The 15,471-nt window shown below is 40.8% G+C and overlaps 1 protein-coding gene across 1 annotated transcript; it reads right to left on the bottom strand.

Annotated features, from left to right (window-relative positions):
- Nucleotides 1-885: 885 nt before the first annotated feature.
- ABRA (actin binding Rho activating protein) lies at nucleotides 886-13,892 on the bottom strand. Its single transcript, XM_007056093.3, has 2 exons — nucleotides 13,104-13,892; nucleotides 886-3,959 (listed from the first exon to the last, which is right to left on the bottom strand). Exons 1-2 carry the CDS (start codon nucleotides 13,820-13,822, stop codon nucleotides 3,482-3,484), a joined length of 1,197 nt encoding a protein of 398 aa, XP_007056155.2. The 5' UTR covers nucleotides 13,823-13,892; the 3' UTR covers nucleotides 886-3,481.
- Nucleotides 13,893-15,471: the final 1,579 nt, after the last annotated feature.

The raw sequence follows: 15,471 nt of genomic DNA, 5'->3' as shown, positions 1-15,471 counted from the left end.
ACATAACAGCCATACTGGGTCAGACCAAAGGTCCATCAAGCCCAGTATCTTGTCCTCTGACAGTGGCCAATGGCAGGTGCCCCAAAGGAAATGAACAGAGAGGTTATCATCAAGTGATCCATGCCCTGTCACCCAATCCCAGCTTCTGGCAAACAGAGGCTAGGGACACCATTCCTGCCCATCCTGGCTAATAGCCATTGATGGACCTATCTTCCATGAATCTATCTAGCTCCCTTTTGAACCCCATTATAGTATTGGCCTTCACAACATCCTCTGGCAAGGAGTTTCCAGAGATTGACAGTGCATTGCATGAAAAAATACTTACTGCTACCTATTAATTTCATTTGGTGGCCCCTTGTTCTTGTGTTATGAGAAGGAGTAAATAACACTTCCTTATTTACTTTCTCTATACCACTCATGATTTTATAGACCTCCATTGTATCCCCCCTTAGTCGCCTCTTTTCCAAGCTGAAAAGTCCCAGTCTTATTAATCTCTCCTCATACTGAAGCCGTTCTATACCCCTAATAATTTTTGTTTCCCTTTTCTGAACCTTTTCCAATTCCAGTATCTTTTTTGAGATGGGTCCACCACATCTGCACGCAGTATTCAAGGCGTGGGCCTACTATGGATTTATGCAGAGGCAGTATATTTTCTGTCTTATTAGCGATTCCTTTCTTGATGATTTCCAACATGGTTCGCTTTTTTGACTGCTGCTGCACATTGAGTGGATGTTTTCAGAGAACTATCCACCATGACTCCAAGATCTCTTTCTTGAGTGGTAACAGCTAATTTAGACCCCATCATTGTATATGTATAGTTAGGATTGTTTTCCAATGTGCATTACTTTGCATTTATCAACATTAAATTTCATCTGTCATTTTGTTGCCCAGTCACCCAGTTCTGAGAGATCCTTTTGTAGCTCTTCATACAATAGGTCGACTTACCCCCATAGTGAAGATAAACCCTCAGTCTTAGGGTAGAGTAATCAGGTCTCCATCAATTCATAACTTCACCTAACTGCATATTAGTCATCCAGTCCTAGCCAATGTAATTTCCTTTCTTTTGACAGAAGCTTTCTCCATGCCATAGTGTCCAGGGGAAGCTGTACAAGATATGCAAATATAACCTATCTTGTTTTGGGTATCCTATTTAAAGGATGATGCTGCTTCCCAGCTTGGATGTATGCTGCTATGAATATCCCATTATAACAGATCCGTTGATGTTAGCGCAAGGATGAGTATCTAACAGGGTAGTGGCTTGGAGCAGGGGAAGTTCACATTTTAAAATGGTCTGTTTAATATATCAGACAATATGTGAATGAACATGTTTCTCTTCTAAGTAGGGGTCGAAAAAATAAGCAAGCGCTGGTACTCAAATTAGCACTTTATTTGTCATTCAGGTATTGTGTTTTGACAGCCTTCTAAAGGACAACAGGCAAATGACTTCATAGGAATACCACTATACCTATTTAATTATTAAGAACCTGGGAGGGTAATGCAAGAACCTATACATACAACATTTCATATCACAATATTTATCTGCAAATTCGAGCCTGGTCCTGCAGCTCTTATTTGCATGAGTAGTAGCATTGTCACCAAAAAGGCTATTGGATCAGACCTGCAATGTAATACCCGTTTTTATCTTGGCTAACTTAACAATCGGTTACCTTGCTTACAGTGTTCATATTGTTTTAGAACAAGATTGTACTGTAGGAGCATATTATTATTTGGTTCTTAAATTATTTGCCTGTAAAAATTTGAGGTCTGTTTTATTTGCATACAAAAAATATGCCTACCAGGAAGTTCAAACTGGAGTATTTGTGTTTTAATGCTAAGTTAACAGTTCTTGGTTTACCAAATTGAGGCAAAATGTACGGATACCCTTTTCTTCTGCAAGAAGATGTTTGATCTTTCAGTTTGAAAGAAACTTATTAAAGGAAACCATTTGGGTTCTCATTTTTAACTGTATGTAAATTGTTTGCCCAAACTTTTTTCCTCCTAAATGAACATTTTATTCTGGCGATAGTATATTTTGTGTGAAATTTACATAGTAATAATCTTGAAAAGCTGTTGTCTATATAATCCAGTAAGCATTATACGCAATATAGAAATCTATACTATAGTACAGCATAGAAGTGAGGTACGTAGTGTAGAAACACCATTTTAAACTTTTTTCTAAAACATACATTGCTGAATTCTGAAATCTTTACCCACACTGAATGTTGCTTGGGCTGAAATAGTGCCATGGACTTCATTGGAACAACCTAACATGAATAAGGGTTGTAGAATTAGGCCCATATTCTGTAAAACATCTTATGAAACACTGGCTTTCTGAATACACAGACGACGTGTTCTCTTTAATTAGAAAAAATATTGCTCGTGTTCCTCACTCACAGAAGTAGGCTCTGTCTACTGGAAAATGTCCCTACCGTTGCTACTCCTGCATCTTGATCTTGTACATTTTCTGTAATGCAGCTGTTTACAAGTGTCTAGCACCGTACACTTATTCTCTACTTGTTCCTGGAATTATGTGCTGTATGTTAATTTCCCTTTATTGCTATAGATGTATTGAATAGGAAATCATTTCTATATACTAATATGCAGTCATTTTCATGAATTTCCTTATCCTCTATGCATTCAAGTCTTGCCTTGTGTTCAATATTTTTCTGTAGGGGATGTATGCCACCATTCCATCCATTTCTCAGTCTTAAATATAAAGCCATCTTTGTGCAAGAGAGCAGCTTTATCTTACTTTGTGTATGAAATGTAAGGGAAAACATCACAAATACAGTGCTCACCATTAAAACATCAACATTTGTCAGTTAGTTACTACACCATGGTGTCTGCAGTAGTGTTTTGTTATACTTAGAATAGGAAATGACTGTGGTATATCCTATACCTTAGTCGTAAATGCAGATGACTGTACATTCAAATTCAATTTGTATGCCCTTAAATAGATTTTTAGTGACTTAATTATGAAATATAGGACAGGACTGAAAGGTCAATTTAATAGGTTGCACATTAAAGTTCATATTCTCAGTTGGTTCCTGATCCAACACGCTTCATAACTCCAAAAATCCCATCTAAGTTAATTTAGGGTGGGGGAAGTCTTGTACATGAAACCAACTCAGGGTTGGGATTGAGGTGGAGCTGTCTTGCTGCCATTAGGCTTTTACATTTATTTTGGTGCATTCAATACATGTATTCACTTCAGTTCTTCAACATCCATCCTTGTCTGAGTAGGAAATAACTTTATAGTGTTGCAAACTCTGTTGGTAGAGGGCACAATACAAAGGGGATAGCAAAAGGATGCTTGGTATCAGAGGCATAACTATAAAAAAGTCCCTAGAACAAATTTTAAGTATCTTTCCGATGGCATGGTAAATTCCTATATTCAAAACGTTGACTATTTAATGGTGAGGTAACTGGCAGCAATGGAAAAATTGATGTATTTTAAGTTTTACCATAATCGGTTGTACATTTATTTCAATAAAGTGATTATGACATGATCATCCCTGCCTTGCCATAGCATTTCTCCCTCAAAGTCCACCAACCCATGTTTCCTAGCTCTCATGAGAATCCCAACAACCTTGTCTGAAATACGGATATATCTGTCAAAGAGTTCCCCAAAGGTGACTTGGATCTTGCCATCGTGCCTCAGCTGAGCCATTGTTGCAATGATAAAGCACATATCTCTTATCTCCCGGTGAATGTGAGTCTCCGCTCTCTTGGCCCTTTCAGCAGTTTTAGTTCCCTCTTTAGGACGACCATAGCCCTTATCTCCTTTGTGCAGGCGTGTCGACTGGGCCAGCTGGTAGTCAAATTCCTCACTGAAAGGATTCAGCTTTTGCGTTATCACATGCTGGTCTGCCCATTCTTGCCATCTGCCCTTCAGAGCATTAACAGGACTGTATTTCCTGTGGGTCTTGCTGCTTAGTTCTTCTGTAAACCTGCTTGCACTAAAAGAAACAAAAATGGGGCTTGATTTTTTTTTCATTTCACCACTTTTAGGGGCTCATTTGTGCTATTTACTGTTTTCTTTTGTAAGACGCAACTTTTTCCAGTCCAGAGTACTAACCACTAGATGGCACATTTTTACTAATTCTAAAGTTAGTTCTTCAGTATAGGTGCATTACATTTATCTATCAATTTTGTATTTAAAAGCAACACATTCATTGCCAGGCTGATCTTGCATAAGACCCCAACTTATATGTTGGATCTCAATTTTGTTAGCCACATTTTCTGCCCAGCATTAACCCACTCTGTGGGTGCAAAAGAGTGAATGCAATTACCTCTCCAATTTACTTGCTCACTTAGCTATCCTTCTCCCTGTTCCTGTCAGTTCATCAAGGGCCTAGAAATTGAAGTGAACTAAATTTGAAGTGCCAATAATTGCAAGTACAAAAGTGGCACCCACTGCTATTCATGATGGAAAAAATGGGGCCAGTGTCTGAAAATCTGCCCCTTTCAGTCAATTTTGATTTAACTAATACAACAGTGTGCATAAGTATAAGACAAGTATGATGAGGAGCATGTCAATGTAAGAATCTACTATCCCATACAATAGGAAAATACTTACTTTTCATTGGAGTAAGCCCCAAATAAAACATGTGACCCAACATTTTTAGCTCATTTAGTTAGATTTTCAAAGGCCCAAAGGGCAGGAAGGTGTTGCCCTGACTACTCACTAATCCCATTCAACCTTGAACTTGCTAAAAACATCCATGGCTACAATGTCATTCCTAGGTATTGGGCCAAGTCCTGAGATGCAGTCATATTGCAGAGTGCAAATCAGGGCAAATGTACAAGATGGTTTAAATCCCCTGATGCTGTTACTACTCTGAGGGCAGCTCTAACCTACCTGGCCGCAATGGCCCAATGGGGCCAAAATGCAACCAAGTATCCCATCCACAGGCGCTTCTCCCCAATGACACCTCTACCAGCAGAGCAGGGGCAGAGGAGAGAAAGGGTGATGGGTGTAAAAGCCCCTATCTCACTTCTATGCCACTGGAGGACACCTGGGGTGTGATCTCCCTGGGCCAATTAGGTTGATTTTTTTAAAGTCAGTTGCACCAGTGATGTGGTGTAAAACACAGGACAGTCAGGGCCATAATGATGTAAAGCACTATTTTGTTTCCCTCTAATTTGCAATCATGGAATATTGTGTGTGTGTAAGATGAAGGTCTGGCAGAAGAGTGTTACAATATTACATTGCAGTACTATCAGCAAACCAGCTGTGCAGCTTGTTGCCAGGTCAGCAGAGAGAACTTGGTGAGCTTTTGACTCTGAGTTATTGTTCTGTTGTCCTGTTTGGAAGCGAGCCCCCACACAAAACATCCTGCCCAGCCGTGGCCCCCATCGGGCTCCTTGACTGACCACTTCCCCAACTCTCAATAAAGAGGCTATGTTGCTGCATAGACTTCCAGGCCTGCGTGGGAGCCCGGGCTCTGGGACCCTCACAGGGTCCCAGTAGCCCAGGCTCCAGCTTGAGCCCAGAGGTTTATACAGCAATGAAACAGCCCCACAGCCCGAGCCCCACAAGCCAGTGGGTTTTCTTTGATGAGTAGACATACACTGAGAGTGGTTTTCCCTTACTCATATGCTTAGCTTGTGTCCTCCCTACTCCCTGTGGAGCTCTGCAAAACTCCTGTGGCAGCAATTTCCTGGGACCAGGAGAAGTGAAGGAGGCAGCATTGTTGAACTCTGCATTCTCTGATTGTTCTTTTATTTACTTTGTCTCCTGCGTTTTCTGTTCCTACCTAGCTCTTTAATCCTCCTTTCTAACCAAATACTGTTACCGCCTTTCCATTCTAATCTTTTCCCAAGATGCCTAGATTATTAGCACCACTTTATTTCACATTTATTTTTTACTCTCAAACCCTACTTGGCTAGGGATAATCTAATTCTCACTTTGCCTCTTCTACATGCCTCATACAGTTTAACCCTTCCTGCTTTTCACATTTCTATTTGCCCCACGGTCTACTTTCTTGAGGCGTTAACCAGTAAATACACTGACTTCCAGTTTATTTTTTCAGATTAGCCTCTCCCTCTCTCTCATATGTTGTCAACTGCTTGAGGCAGAGAACATGTCATCTTCTGTGTTTGTACAGCGCCTAACACAATGGTTCCCTGATCCAAACTGGGCCCTTGGGACACTACCACGTTTTCAGTAATAATAATAATAAGGCGTATTTGCAAGAATGCGTTCTGTATGTCTAAGGGGATGTTGTCCTTTGCGTGATCTGTGCTGTCATTTCCCTCTGTTTCTTTGGTTGCCTAATGCATGAGAACGTCAACACTGTTTTCTTCAGTGTGGCAGTTTTCATTTTACTCATGCACCACCAGTTTTGTTTCTAGGTACAGACTAAATATTATCATCCCAGCACGTAGAATTTGCATGCAGTCTGCTGGGAGATCAGTCTGACTCCAGCTAGAGTTACAGCTGGCATGGATGTGGGTGCTGATGTGAGAAATAATTACTGGCACTGTGTGTTCTCACTGAAACCTAGAGGGGAAACAGAAGACTGCCTTATTTAAAACCAAACAAATAAAAAACCAAAAAATAAGTGTGGGGTTGTTAAAGCAAAACTGAATTATTAACAAAAATAGCAGGTTTTATGGTATGTTCCAAGAATATAAATTTAAAGTGAAATATATGACTGGATTTTAAAAAAATATAATCCTAAAAGCAGCATTATAAATGCAAAAAAATTATTCTTTCCAAACAGATTTCAGTAAGGCAGACAGCTGTAAGTACTATAAAAGGTGTTATTTTACCCATTTACACCTTAGTATTTATGGTTAATCTTCTGTTTTCCCAGGTAACTGCATTAATATTTGACATATAAGGTATTAGAGAGATTCAGGCCATCCCAGTAGAAAGATAGTTACTTCCTTGCTACAGTTACATTTTATTTTTAGTGAGCAGTTCATTTTAATTTGGGTTGGTTCCAGGTAGAGCTGGTCACATTATTAGTTGCAGATAACACCCTTTGCAAATGTATTCTCTTTCCACCCTGTTTGTGAATTGCCAACATACTGATCCTGATTTCTGAGGCTGTACAATGAACTTTATTTGTATTATTGGTCAGTTCTCAGCCTCTATTTGAGAACTGTTTCATATTGGCTATTAGCCATTCATTATTTGTGGGACGTGATTAGTCATCTGTATAACATGGTATTGGTCTGCTCCCTGATTGGATGACTGAAACAGAAGAAAGATGAACAGTGAATAAGGCCCTTCTGGTTTGAATTTTTAGAGCTCTCTTTGTGCTAAAATTTGTGAAATATGAACACTTCTATGAAAAGCTGCTGATATTTATAGATAACTAATGATGTGACCCCAGGGATAGCAGTGGAGCAGAGTCCATCTGTCTGTTTGCAGATAGATCAATGTATCTGTTTTGGCATTATTACACCAGCTCTACTTCCAGGGCTCTCATTTCTGACATGGTGATTCGGATACACTATGAACACGCTGGCCCTGATTCTCCACAGCCCTGGTGCCTTGTGAAGCTTTTTTATGTCCAGGCTAAGTGTGTTTAAAGTGGGTATAAAATCCTTCTATTCTGATTTGATAGGTTTTGCACTCAGTCTGCTCTTACTTGGCATAGGTGTAGATGACTACACACAATGCGAGGCAGTGGAGACATGGCTCCTAAGAGGAAAAGGCAACACAAGGCCAGCTGGCTCCCTTACTCAGTGAATCCTGCAACAGGAGGAAAACTACAAGGATCCACTCATGGATTTTCTCCCTCATTGTATGATCACAATAGAACCTTCTGGCCTTAGAAGCTATGAATCTATGAACTTTCTTCCAATAGAGGGGGCAGGGGTTGTCTTATTAAATAAACATTGCAGTGCCTAACTGATTTAGGAGTCTAAATATTTTCAGAATGGATTTAGGAACCTAAATCCTACTGACTGTCAATGGGATTTTGGCTCCTAAGTTGTTAAATCCATTTTAAAAATGAGCTTTAGGCTCCTAAATCCATTGGACATTACAATGCTACATTTAGCAATGCATCAATACCTTTACAAATCTGGGCCTAAATTCTTAGGCTGGGATTTTCAGAGGCTTGAGGGAGTTCAGTGTCCTGCTACCACGGGATGTTTAATGGATTTGGGTATCTAAGGCTTAATGTTGCAAAAGTGCCCAACTCACTTAGGCTGCTAAGTAAGTTGTACACTTTGGAAAATTCTACCCTAAATCCTGCAGGCTCTCTTGCAAATCCTAGCCTTAGATGCTGAATTTGAAAGTGATGTTAAAAATAAGCTGAAGCTAAAAAATACCCCAGGTATCTTGAATAATCTAGGCCAGTGATACTCAGACTGAGGCCCATGAGCCACAAGTGGCTCTTCAATGTATCTCCTGCAACTCCTTGCAGCACATGATATTAAACAACTGTGTAATTTAATTATTAACCAATCAGGATGCTTTTACCATGTTATTAACCAACTCTAGTTGATAAGATGATAATACTTGATCAGGACATGGGCGGTGGGTGGACCCCCCTTTGGGGAGGCTAGCCCTAGCTCCACCCCTTCTGCCCCTGTGGCTGGACCACCATGACCCTGAGCCTCCCACCACCTGCCTGGAGGAGTCCCAGGCCAGCTGCAGCTGCTCCACGCCTCTCCTTCCCTTCCCTCCCCAGACCCCAAGTGGCGCGGGGAAAAGTGTCTCTCAGGTCTGGAAGAAGCTTTTGATATGTCCCATGCAGGTTCCGGGGCGGCTGAGAAGGCGGTATTTGCAGTACAGTAACTCCTCGCTTAATGCTGTAGTTATGTTCTTGAAAAATGCAACTTTAAGCGAAATGATGTTAAGTGAATCCAATTTCCCCATAAGAATTAATGTAAATGGGGGGGTTAGGTTCCAGGGAAATTTTTTTCACCAGACTAAAAACTATGTATTGTATTATATATATATACACACACACACTATATATTTTAAACAAACAATTTAATACTGTACACAGCAATGATGATTGTGAAGCTTGGTTGAGGTGGTGAAGTTGGTGGGTGGGATATTTCCCAGGGAATGCCTTACTGCTAAAGGATGAACTAGCTTTTGGCTGAGCCCTCAAGGGTTAAAACATTGTTGTTAATGTAGCCTCACACTCTACAAGGCAGCATGAATGGAGGGAGGGGACATAGCATGGCAGACAGAGACAGACACACACACCCTGTGTGTGGGGAAGAGAGAGAGATGCACATCGCCCTTTTAAGTATGCTGACCCAACTCTTAAGAACATTTCTTTTTAAGTCAATTAGGAAGTTGAGATAGCAGGTGCTGCCCCAAGCTCGCTCGCTCTCTCTCTATGTCCCCACCCTGCTCTATGTGGAGAAGGGATAAGCAGGGTGCAGGAGTAGGGGGACACGCTGACAGCCCCCCCATTACCTTCCCGCCCCCCGCACAGGGAGCAGGAGCAGCACATGGCAATGTGGGGAGGGACAGCTGAACTGCCGGCAACTGATAGCCTGCTGGGCGGCTGCTGCACAGGGAACTTAGGAGAGCGGGGAGCTGATAGGGGGGCTGCCGGTCCACCCTGGTGCCAAGCCCACACCAGCTAGCTCTAACAGGCTGCTCTTCCTGCAAGCAGTGGACAAAGCAGGCGGCTGCCAAATGGCCTTATAAGGGAGCATTGCACAACTTTAAACGAGCATGTTCCCTAATTGATCAGCAACGTAACAATGAAACGTTAACCAGAATGACTAAGTGAGGAGTTACTGTATTTGGACTCCAGGGAGATTACTGATGAACCCAGAAAGCTGAATAGCACATACTTCCTCCTCAGCCACCCTGGAATCTGCATGGGGCACAATAAAAACTCTCCCCCGTCCCCAAAACCCCTGAATTGGGGATCTGGCGGCCATGGCACCCTGACCTATTATACCCACCACCCATGGATCAGTCATTTTCCTGTGAGATATTCTCTCTCTCTCTCTCACTCATATGAGAGCGTAAATGAAACAATTAATTCACACTACTCTGGCTCTTTTGGGTCATGTTGATTGCTAATTTGGCTTCTCAACCACTGAGGTCTGAGTATCACTGATCTAGGAAGTTCTTTTTCTCTGTTTCCCCCTCTTCCTTTTATTCCAAGCAGTTTCTATTGCTGTCTTACAGGCAGCAAGGAAGCTTATACACCTCTGTTAAATTTTTTCCTTGTAAGGTTTGCAAACAAGTCTAGCTTGCTTTATGTCTATATGCAGCGCTCTTCAGGTAAGGCAAATGTTTACAGTAGTATTTACTTTGTAGAAAGTACATTTTTATATATTTATATATATAAAAATCAATTTCCCTCTTGGAGTGTCTCCGGTGTGTGGATAATTTGTTTTCCTGAAATTAAAGTGACTATATTGGAAGGGCAAGCTACAATCCAACTGTTTGCAGCCTTTTTCTGCAAAGTCTGCTCTGTGGGAGACCTTGTGAGGAGCTGTTTGATGTCAGGGCATGTCTCGGAATTTCAGTCAGAATCTGCTATTCCTCTTGGAGCTACCTCTGTAGGCCAAATCCTGTTTGTATTGAAATGAATGAGAGTTCTCCACTGATTGCGGTATCTGGATTTGAACCCCCTGATTATTTTGGTAACACATGGAGTCAAAAATTAACATACAATTTTTGTTTGTAATCTTCAAACAGGAACCCTTACAAGGAAATAGTACTTAAAGTTCAGTTTGGTGCTAAGATTTAGACTTGCTGTTTAATTCATTATAGGAGAGGTATGTTTTTCAAAATAATTCTTTCCACGTATATTTAAAATGAAAGTTAAATATGCTGCAATTCTTAACCTAAATAACAGATTGTGCTCTTTCTGTTTTCCTCACAACATTTTGCAGACATACGGGAACCTCCTACACATCAGAATGTTTCTGACGGATAAAACGTTATTTTGTAAGATTTGATTATAGTGATTTTTCTGACATGCCTGGGATTTCACACTTGATAATTCATGCTTGATGTTCAATTCTATAGAGAAACAATACCAAAGTACAGTGTCTTTCTTGACTGACTAAATAATCAGACCAGTTCTATATCTCTGAGTTATAACCATGATGTTTGCAGCAAATGTAATGTTTTTGTAAGTTTGTTTGTCTCAGATGATTTATTTTATATTTACCTACTTTAAGTGAGCAGAATCCAGAAACTTATATAGGTTCCAATTCAATAAAACACTTAAGCACATGCTTAACTTTAAGCATGAGCTTAAGCCCATCCTTAGTCAACTGAAACACTTATGCTAAAGGAGCCAAAAAAGTGGTCAGAAACTTCACTATGGTGATTTTTGCTTACATGCACAGGGTTGAATTGATTTCTTTAATAACTGTACATTTAGCATTTTTCATAGATTCCTAGACCCAAAGGGACCATTGTGATCATCCATCTATAACACAGGCCATAAAATTTCCCCTAAATAATTCCTAGAGCAGATCTGTTAGAAAAACATCCAGTCTTGATTTAAAAATTGTCAGTGATGGAGAATCCACTATCACCTTTGGTAAATTGTTCCAATGGTTAATTACCATCACTGTTAAAAATGTATGCCTTATTTCCAGTCTGAATTTGTCTAGCTTCAGCTTCCAGTCATTGGATCGTATTATTCCTTTCTCTGCTAGACTGAAGAGCTCATTATCAAATATTTGTTCCCTATCTAGGAACTTATTGACTGTAATCAAGTCACCCCTTAATCTTTTTTTGATAGACTCTATGAGCTCCATCTGTTTAGCCTATCACTGTGAGGCATGTTGTCTAATCCTTTAATCATTCTCTGAACCCTCTCCCATTTATCGACATCATTCTTAAATGGAGGACACAGAACTGAACACCGTATTCCAGCAGCAGTCACACCAGAGTCAAATACAGAGGTAAAATAATCCTTCTATTCCTGCTCGAGAGTCCCCTAATTGTGCATCCAAGTCCTGACATAGCCATTTCGGCCACAGTGTTCCAGTGGGATTGATTATCCACCACAACCCCCAAAGTGTGTTCATGTATGCAAGAGAGTGGGAGTCAAATCTCAGGCCTGGTCTACACTGGGGGTGGGGGAATCGATCTAAGTTACGTAACTTCAGCTACGTGAATAAAGTAGCTGAAGTCGACATACTTAGATCTACTCACCATGGTGTCTTGACTGTGGTGAGTTGACAGCTGACTCTCCCCCGTTGACTCCACCTGCACCTCTCGCTCCAGTGAGTACCGGAGTCGACGGGAGAATGCTTGGCGGTCGATTTATTGTGTCTAGACTAGACATGATAAATCAACCCCTGTTGCCCGTTGATCCTGCGGGTAATGCAGACAAACCCTCAGTTTCAAAGGAGTCTCAACCCAGCCTCCATTTCTGTGCATACAAGTTTGTATCCAAAATGACTGTGCATATTTTTAGCACAAACACGTGCATGCAGTTGATATACATTCCATCAGGTGCATGCATAGGTGTTAGTGCTGGAAAAGTTAACATGGGAATGGTTGCAAGTGAGTACAACTTTGCATGAAGGAGGCTGCTTTTTAAAATATTGTCCAGGTCATGTCTTTCCTTCTAGCATCGATCATCTGTTTGGCTCAGGTGGGTGTGTTCCAAATCATAAATTTCCTGTGATTGGTGGCTAGAAGGCAAACTTTGGTGGACCTTGACCCTTCCAATCTTTTCCTTGTTTATTTCTGTTAAAGTTTGGAATGCTATTCATTTCAAATAATTTATTCAATGACTTTAGCCCATTTCTCTGTTGATCTTTATCCACAGAGCGAATTCAATTTTTAGGAATCTATTCAAGATTCAAACTTTTTTATCACATGGTTTATGGAGATACGTTTCAGCCAATGACTTTGGGGTGAACTATTTATCACAATAATCAATATGAATATTTTACTCATGCTGTGCGAGTAAGGATCTAAGTCCCATGATGTCTTTGTGAGTTTGAAGTTATTAAATCAAGGGTGGAAATGAGGGGCTGCCTTTTCTTAACACTTGATAGTCTCCCTTTGGCCCTTATCCAGCTACTAAAATTTTGGCTTCCATTTTTTCCTTTCCCTCCTGGAAACCTATATCTGCCTCAGGGACTAACAACCATTTTGGTGAACCCTAATGAAGTGTTTGTTCACTTACAGTGATGGCATGGGTCGTTTAATCCTCATAATGTGGTCAGCGTCTTCTTGCTGGAGTCTATCTTCTGCCTCGCCCCCATAACCGCTGTCCTCCGTATCCATGCTGTCACTGCGACATTTATGTATCTCTAACTCTGGGACTTTATCCTCTTGTTCCATCTGTTTCCAACCCTTGGTTAGCTCTGTCACCAGATTTGAGCACTTCCTTCGCCTTGTAGGAGACATTTTGTCACCAAGGATTTTGTCAAAATTACTTGACTCCTCCTTGCATCCGCAGATCTCTGGGCTCCCATTATCCTTCTCATATCTATCACTGAGGAGGCTAATGTCATTTCCTCTTTCATAGACTTTACTTACAACGGTTTTGGTCACTTCTTTGCTTTTAATGTTAAGCTTTCTGAGAGCTTCATCAGATTCACTTGAATCTTTTTCTACATCCCCTTTAGCCACTGCCTCCTTCCCTGAGGATTTTTCCTCACCCTTTTCTTGGTTGCTCTTAGTAGAAACTGGCCATCTTGATAATAGCCTTTCTTTTGGTGGCTCAGTTGGTGGTTCTTCTGCATTGGGCATCCATCCTGGGGGCTCTTGGGCTTGCTTTGTGTTGTGGTCGCTTGCCCACTGTTGCCAGCCTCGTGCCAAGCTGATTACTAGGCTGGTGGTTCGGATCTTTTTGATGGCCCTTTTTGCAGGCATAGCTTTTTGGCTTTCTTCTGGAGGCATGTTGCTGTCTGCTGCTGCTGCTGCTTCTCTATCTCTTGTGGTAACCACCTAGTGAATGAATATCCTAGACTGAATAACTTCCAGAGGAGAGAGCTACAGGGATTTAAATAGAAGCAGGGGGAGTTTGTGATATTGGAAACTATGTGAAGCATTTCTCACAGATATAGTGCCCCTACTCTGACAGCGTTCTTTTTTTAATACCTCAGGGCTTGCATTTTGTCTCAGCAGATGGACACTGCATAAGGTAAACAAAGATGACACAGACTGCCTACTCTTCTGCAGCAGCCCCATAGAAATTAAGAGCTCCTGTAAAACCCCTCTCTAGGGTCTCTCTAGTCCCTGAATTTGCTTGACAGTAACCGGGTCTTACTTTTCTTAAAAGTGTTTGACTTATGGCAAAGATATTGGACAAAGTGATCAGTCCTACAAGGAGCTGAACCCCCTCAATTGCCAGTGACTTCAGGAGGAATAGAGGCCACACAGCACCATGTATAAAATCTAATCTTAATCACATCATGCTAATCCGGCAATTTTACCATGATACGAGATTTTAGATATACTTCCTGAAAAGAGTCTTGGTGATTTTTTAAAATGCACATTATAAATCATATCCCAAGGATTTTAGCATGTTTTCTTTAATTACTCAAGTACTTTATCCATTATGTCATTATCTGTCTATTACCGTTTGTCTTGTCTATGTAGAATGTACACTCTATGGAGCTGGGACCATCTTATACTATGGGGTTGTGCAATGCCTGGAAAAAGGGGGCCATGAGCCCTGATCACTACAAATATTAATAATAAATGTGAGTAGATTTGAAGGATACCAGATCTTGTGTTTTTAATCAGAGTTTTCAGAAGAGGAAGCTGCCTCTTATTCCTGAAGATGCAGATAAAATCTAGTATCTATTTGGTCATAGTATATCAGGATTCATACCCCCTGAAGATAGCGTTTATTTGTTTGCTTGGTGAACAACAGAGATTTCCTCAGATAAAGCTCAGTGGTATGTTGTTTCCTGGTATAATGTTTCCTAAGTAGGAAAAGAAAACAGCATTATTTTTTTCATCCCACATGCAGAGCAGTTTGCAGGAGGTTCTGCAGTCCTTTCCAAGTTTCAGAGTAGCAGCTGTATTAGCCTGTATCCGCAAAAAGAAAAGGAGTACTTGTGGCACCTTAGAGACTAACAAATTTATTTGAGCATAAACTTTTGTGAGCTACAGCTCACTTCATCGGATGCATGCAGTGGAAAATACAATAGGGGGATTTTATATACACAGAGAACATGAAACAATGGGTGTTACCATACACACTGTAACAAGAGTGATCAGGTAAGGTGATCTATTACCAGCAGGAGAGGAAAAAAAAACTTTTGTAGTGATAATCAAGGTGGGCCATTTCCAGCAGTTGACAAGAACGTGTGAGGAACAGTGGAGGTGGAGGGGGAATAAACATGGGGAAATAGTTTTACTTTGTGTAATGACACATCCACTCCCAGTCTTTATTCAAGCCTAATTTAATGGTGTCCAGTTTGCAAATTAATTCCAATTCAGCAGTCTCTCGTTGGAGTCTGTTTTTGAAGTTTTTTTGTTGAAGAATTGCCACTTTTAGGTCTGTAATCGAGTGACCAGAGAGATTGAAGTGTTCTCCG

The sequence above is a fragment of the Chelonia mydas genome, chromosome 2 (assembly GCF_015237465.2).
Source record: "Chelonia mydas isolate rCheMyd1 chromosome 2, rCheMyd1.pri.v2, whole genome shotgun sequence".
NCBI lineage: Eukaryota > Metazoa > Chordata > Testudines > Cheloniidae > Chelonia > Chelonia mydas.
This window is presented reverse-complemented; position numbering and strand designations above follow the sequence as displayed.

Coding starts and splice junctions, on each gene's coding strand:
- ABRA (XM_007056093.3), bottom strand. CDS start 13,822: ATGCCTCCAGAAGAAAGCCAAAAAGCTATGCCTGCAAAAAGGGCCATC. Junction 3,960..13,103: donor AAACGACCCATGCCATCACT/GTAAGTGAACAA, acceptor TGTTTCTTTTAG/TGCAAGCAGGTTTACAGAAG.